Here is a 6,000-nt window from a genome sequence, read left to right on the forward strand (position 1 = left end):
GCTTACTAGCTATCCCAGTGAAAGAAAATTAATGGGTTGAAAGTTGTGATTCTTTATCTGGAAAAAGAATTAAGTTGTGATCTTGAACTCACAAAATGATGGTTGTAAAAGTATGATCTTCAATTACCAAAAAGATTGAAACTAGTGAATTGAAATTTCAAGTAGAGTTTAAGGAGTGGATGTAGGTCCAAGGAAGAATCAAACTATTATAAATCTATGAGTTTGCTTATTCCTTCCCTTATTGTTTAAATTTCAACACTTGTTTTATATTTGCTAATTCCATTTCATGATGGTTTTTTTGTTTGAATTCATACTCTATTTATTTTGTTATTTTATTTGGATGAGAAGGCGTCCAAACTCCCAAAGTCCACATATCATTTTCAAACATTTTCAAATATTAGGCAAAGAATAGTAAGGTGTTATTTAGATGAGAAAACCCTCAAATTTCTTAATTTTATAGATCATTTTCTAATATTAGACAATAAATAGTGATGTGTCATTTAGATGAGGAGGCCACTCAACTTACCATGTCCACGGATCATTTTTCAATATTAAGTAATAAATAATAAGGTATAAACTAATAATGCAAAAAAAAAAAAAAAAGATAGGAAGTGACTTTAATTTAGGAAAAAAATTGATAAAATGATTATTTGGCCAGTGAAATTTCATCTGGAGAATTCGCATTGATCTGGACATTAAAGAAAAAAATAAAATAAATTAATGACTTTTTAATTTATAGGACCTATCGATGGACTCTCCACATTTTTTGTTTATTTAACTCTTTACGTTTCCAGATATTTTCCTCTTGTCTATATTGTTAATTGAAAGATAATGGCTTTCTAAATTTGAATACAAAAATTTAATTAATAATTTTGCAACTCAAAAAAAATAAAGTAAATTTTAAATAATTTTAAATATTTATTTATATTAGTAAAATGTCACCAAAATAACTCTTAGAGCCACAAATATTCTTTAGCCGGACAAACAATTTATATTGCTTTTGTATTTTTTTCACTACACACATAATTTACATTGTTATTTAAAAAAAATAAAATTTTTCGAAAATCTAATTCACCCGTCTCATGTTGTCTCGTTACAATGCTAACTCATTCACGGTAGTAAACCTAACAACAGGCACGTATGGGTGAGTCTCGATACCATACAATATGGTGTAAGTAAGGTAACGAGTTTGTCTTTCCGATAACAGCTATATAGTTCAAACTTAAATTTCCTTGATTGGAGGTAACCCTTATAATTATCCTTAGTGGCGGTTGTTACACCAATCATCTCACCTCTACCTTATTACCTAACAAAAAGAAAGAAAAAAAAGTAGTTAGTTATAAAAGATTACAATAATGTCATATGACATCAAAATCTAAATCTTTTAAGATAAACTAACACATAAATTGCTACGTATTTACTTAATTGGTTTTCATAATTTGAATTAATTATGCATTCAAATTGCATTAAAAATAGACATATGTATGTATGTGTGTGCATATATAATTAAGGCCCACTTTTAATGGAAGAAACGATATGGTGCCCTTATTCTTTGTATGAGTTATGCAAGATTGTCGAGCTCTCTTTCACATTCTCGACAATTTCAGCACGTGTTTGGCGAAAGAGAAAAGGAAAAGAAAGGAGGAAAGAAAAAGAAGGTCACAGGTAGCAAAGTGAAAAAGAGGAAATGGCTGTAGCATGAAAGGGTTGTTTAGGGTTCAATCAACTTGGAATTAATGGGCTGAAGTTCAAGGGACGTAGTCTAATTAATTAAATTAAACTTGGTTGATGGGGAGAGAACACAATTTTGGAATCGAATTAATTCTCAAGTAAATTTTTATATATTTAGATAGTGTTTGTTAGTTAAAATATAAATTAAAAAAATAAGATATAGAAAATATTTTAAATAAAAATATTTTTCATTTTTTTTGTTAAATTTATCTGATAATATTTAAAAAAAAAAGTCACATAATTTCTTATTTAGAATTGTTCAGATAAATTTATCTCTCTTTTTCTAATTAAATAAATTTATTTTGTAATAAAAAAAATAACTTATATGTTCTCTAATACATTTCAAAAACTTTAACAAATAATCTTATCAAAATCTTTAAATGGTTTTGAGGCTTATTTTGATTATTTTATATATTAATTTAAAAAATATTTTAATCTTATATTAATATAATTTTATTTTTAGGAGATGCTCGTACCTTACCAGTGAGATAATTGCTGCGAGCTTTCATTGACAGCAATTAAAAGAAGAAAAGAAAAAGGGGAAGATAAAGATGAAGAGCCATTGCATGTCCTTATGTGAAGTGGGTCGGGGAGATCAAATGAGACAAGCAAGCTTTCTCTCTCTCTCTCGCTCTCTCTCCCCCTCTCATATCTCTCTCTGATCATCACTTCGTCCTGGCGTGTCAAACCATGCCCACCATTTCCAACCACTTTGAGAGACGTATTTGTTGACCTCTTTTCCACGATTTTAATGTCATTTTAGGGAGAGTTTTCGGCAGAAAAAGGAGTCCAAAGTTCAAAATCACGAGAGAGAATGGAAGCAAAACTCAAGCTTGTTTCCTCAAGGCTTCTTCTTTTGCCTTCGCTTCATCATTCTCGTCATCTGTGTCGCTTTGTTTGTTTCATGGTATTTGGCTCCATGCAGAGAAAATCGAATGAATCCAAAAGGATAGAATAAATCTCACCGCGCTATCTCATCAATTCCAGATCCGTACAAAAACAGCCTAACTTGTTCATCATCTCTTTCTCCTTTCATTGCTTGCCTATTGACAGACGCTCTCCATGGCGTTTATTCAAACAATAAAACAAAGAATATAGTGATAATTAATGAAAATTCTATGTAATAAAAATCGTATCAGACCCATTTTAACAAGTCAGATTTAAAAAAAGAAAAAGAAAAAAAATAAGATGAAAAAAGGAAACCGAGTACTTTGCTGATCTTAATTCCCGGGGAAACTAGGGTTTTTGATCTTGCCGGTGTCGTTGCCGCCGGTGCCGGCGTTGTTGCTGCTAGTAGACAAGCTGCCATTGTTGCTGGTGGTGGCATTGGTGCCAATATTGTTGTTACTAGCGATATTGCTCGGATGGCCACCCCCAATTAGGGAAGTGATGGCGGCGGCTAGGGCTGCGGTGAAGTTCGGGTCGGCAGTGAGTGCGGTGACGGTCTCAGCCAGCGAGCTCGGCCCGGCCGGCTGCGGTGGCGCAGTCTCTACATCTTGTGACATTTGAAGGCCGGAGAATTTTGACTGGTTGTACAGCGCCTGGCCGAATATTTGGGGCAGTAGAGTGGCCGGAGGGCTTGAGAAGGGGACATGGAATTGGCCCGGCGGCCTTTGGAACTGTAACGGGTTAGGGTTTTGGGTGAGGTCTAATGTAACAGTAGGAAATGGTGCAGAAGCTGAGATGGTGGCCAGGCTTGAGGAGCATGGTATTAGGGTCCTGGCCAGGAAGTTGGAGTTCATCAGCCCGTCGGCGCTCGGCATTGATCCCGAAAGCAGCATTCGGGCAGCGGAGGAGGTTGTTGACGCCATCGCCAAGGCAGCCGGCGGCAGCGGGTGGTTGTGGTTACCTTCGTAGGTGGTGATCAAGATGGTTCTGTCTTCTGCACATCTTTGTACCTGTTCATGCACCATCATCCAATTTAGGCAGAGAAAGCTATTATTTAAATGTGTATTAGATAAGTTCATAGGGTTACGTGAGAACAAGAAGTAAATTTTTTAGTTTCTAAATTAAGATTAAATATAGGAGATTATATCATCTTATGTTAAAATTATTAGCAATTAAAGATGGGTTTGCATAACAAAGGCTTTGTTAATATGAACAGAATTTTCATATAAAGATTCCATGAAGAATGGTTTTCTCTGCGGCTTTCTTGGGTCAGAAAGTAAAAGAAGTCTCTAAATTTGGCAAGACCCCATAAATTATTGATTGAAACCCTTTAGTTGGTAGCTAGCGACTTGATTTAATGATCCCTGGAAAATAACTCTCAACTATAAAATTGAAAAATCAGCGAAAGAAACAAGCAACTAATTTGGCAATTAATAAGGTGTTCAGTGTGGTTTGACAGAGATTTTAATTAATTTTTACATACTTGCTTCCGAACAGGGCAGCCGGCAGCCATGGTGCACCGGTAGTAAGCCCGAGGGCACGGGTTTCCTTTCGCCATCTTCTGCCCGTACTTTCTCCATTGGCATCCATCCGTGATCTATCAACAAGAAAGTCAGATCAATTGTGATTTTTCTTCATGTCTGTAACACCAAATACTGTGTTTGCATATTATATTAGAATAAATATATTTACCATGGGAGCTTCAGATCGAGCTCGGACGGAGACGCGCGCCTTTCTCATGGTGGCCTCGGCGGCCTGATCAACATTCTTGGGAGGGTTCAATCTCGGAACCTTGCCGGGGCCCCATCCATGGCCGGATCCGTTTTCCTGGCTGTCCTCTCTTCCATGATCAAAAAACTCCTTAGACGCCGCCTCCACATTGGTGGCCGGCGACCGCGGCCGGTCGGGGCTTCTCCCCTCTGACAGCGTCGGCGAGTGCTCGTCGGCCTCCGCCGTCGCCGCCAGGCCGAGGTCCATGAACTGCCTTGGCACCGCCAGTGCACTTTGCTTGTTGCTGTTACTATCTTCCATCATCCTCCCTTCCACCAACTGATCGTTTTCTTTCATTTGATCGTCCGATTTCTGATCATTTCGCTGCTGCTGCTGCTGCATCAGATTCACCAGATGCATCTGAAGAGCGTTGTAATTGGCTGTCACCTGATTCAGCATATCTCTCAGCCGCTGGTTCTCAGACTTAATCCGCTCCAGCTCCGCCTGAAGAACCGCCAGCTGAAACCGACAAGAAGTTAATTAACATACCAAATCGTTATCCACTCCATTCTTTTCTATCTATAACCGTAACTTCTATAATACCGAAGTATAGGTTGTTACCTCAGTTTTAGCTCTTTTATCATCAGAATTCTGCGATATTCCGTCGTCCACCATTGATTGATCGCTACTTGTGTTGGCTGTCAGAAGGTGCAATCCAGTCTACAAAAAAAGACAGACAAATTATGGTTTCACAGAAAAGCGATCCCCTTTGTGTTTCAGTGAAGTAAAGTAATTGAATTTATGAGAATTTGGAGTGGGATGAATTACGTTAACGTTGAAATCGAGCTCAGGTGGTCGAGCGGGGACGTGCTTCTGGACGGCGGCGGGGTCGTGATCGGCGGGTTTCTTGTCGGCGAAGAAGTCCATCTCGCCGATGACTGTTCTGCTGTCGTCCGCTGCGGTGGAGCTGTCATGGTCGTGGGCGGTGCAGTTGAGGTTGACCGGGAACTGGATGGTGGCGGGGGAGCGGCTGGGCGGGGAGTCCATGGGCTCGAGCTTCAGCCTGGGAGGGTGGTGGCGGCGGCGGCTGTGGTGGTGGGAATCGTCGGGAAACGAGTTGATGACGTTGGGGCGGTGGAGGAAGAATCCGATCCGATCTAAATCAATGGAGAGTCCACTGCCTTTGGCCATAAATCAAGAGAGAAAGGGATTTAGAGAGAGAGGAGAGAGGAGAGAGAGAGAGATGGGTCTGAAACGGCAATGGACCCGGCAATAAAAAGGGAGGTGGAGACTGGGAGAAGAAGACCAATTACAAGCTAATTGAAAAAGGTGTTTTAATTTTCCTCCTGATTAATTAGATTTGATTCAATTTCACTGATCCATCCATCCATCCATCCAGATAATGAAGGGATTTGATTCCGTGCTTTGCTTTCCCGACTCTTTCTCTCTCTCTCATTTTCTCTTTTCGTTCTTTCTTTGTTTTCTTATATATGGTCTCCTTTCCACCACAACTACTCCTTCCGCTTCCTTGTCAACTTCCCTCCATTTGCCTTCTCTTTTGATGCCCGCTTTGATTTCATTCTTAGAGAATTCCACTTCATATATTAATTAATGATGATACACCTATATATATATGTAGAATTATATTCATAAAAATAAATATATAAGCTA

General features: G+C 38.7%; 1 protein-coding gene across 1 annotated transcript; it reads right to left on the reverse strand.

Annotated features, from left to right (window-relative positions):
• Positions 1–2,829: 2,829 nt before the first annotated feature.
• Positions 2,830–5,754, reverse strand: LOC127792697 (probable WRKY transcription factor 31). Its single transcript, XM_052323322.1, has 5 exons — positions 5,158–5,754; positions 4,951–5,049; positions 4,312–4,848; positions 4,103–4,216; positions 2,830–3,629 (listed from the first exon to the last, which is right to left on the reverse strand). The coding sequence occupies exons 1-5, from the start codon at positions 5,518–5,520 to the stop codon at positions 2,952–2,954; spliced, it is 1,791 nt and encodes a 596-aa protein (XP_052179282.1). The 5' UTR covers positions 5,521–5,754; the 3' UTR covers positions 2,830–2,951.
• Positions 5,755–6,000: the final 246 nt, after the last annotated feature.

This window comes from Diospyros lotus, chromosome 15 (genome assembly GCF_014633365.1).
Source record: "Diospyros lotus cultivar Yz01 chromosome 15, ASM1463336v1, whole genome shotgun sequence".
Taxonomy (NCBI): Eukaryota; Viridiplantae; Streptophyta; class Magnoliopsida; order Ericales; family Ebenaceae; genus Diospyros; species Diospyros lotus.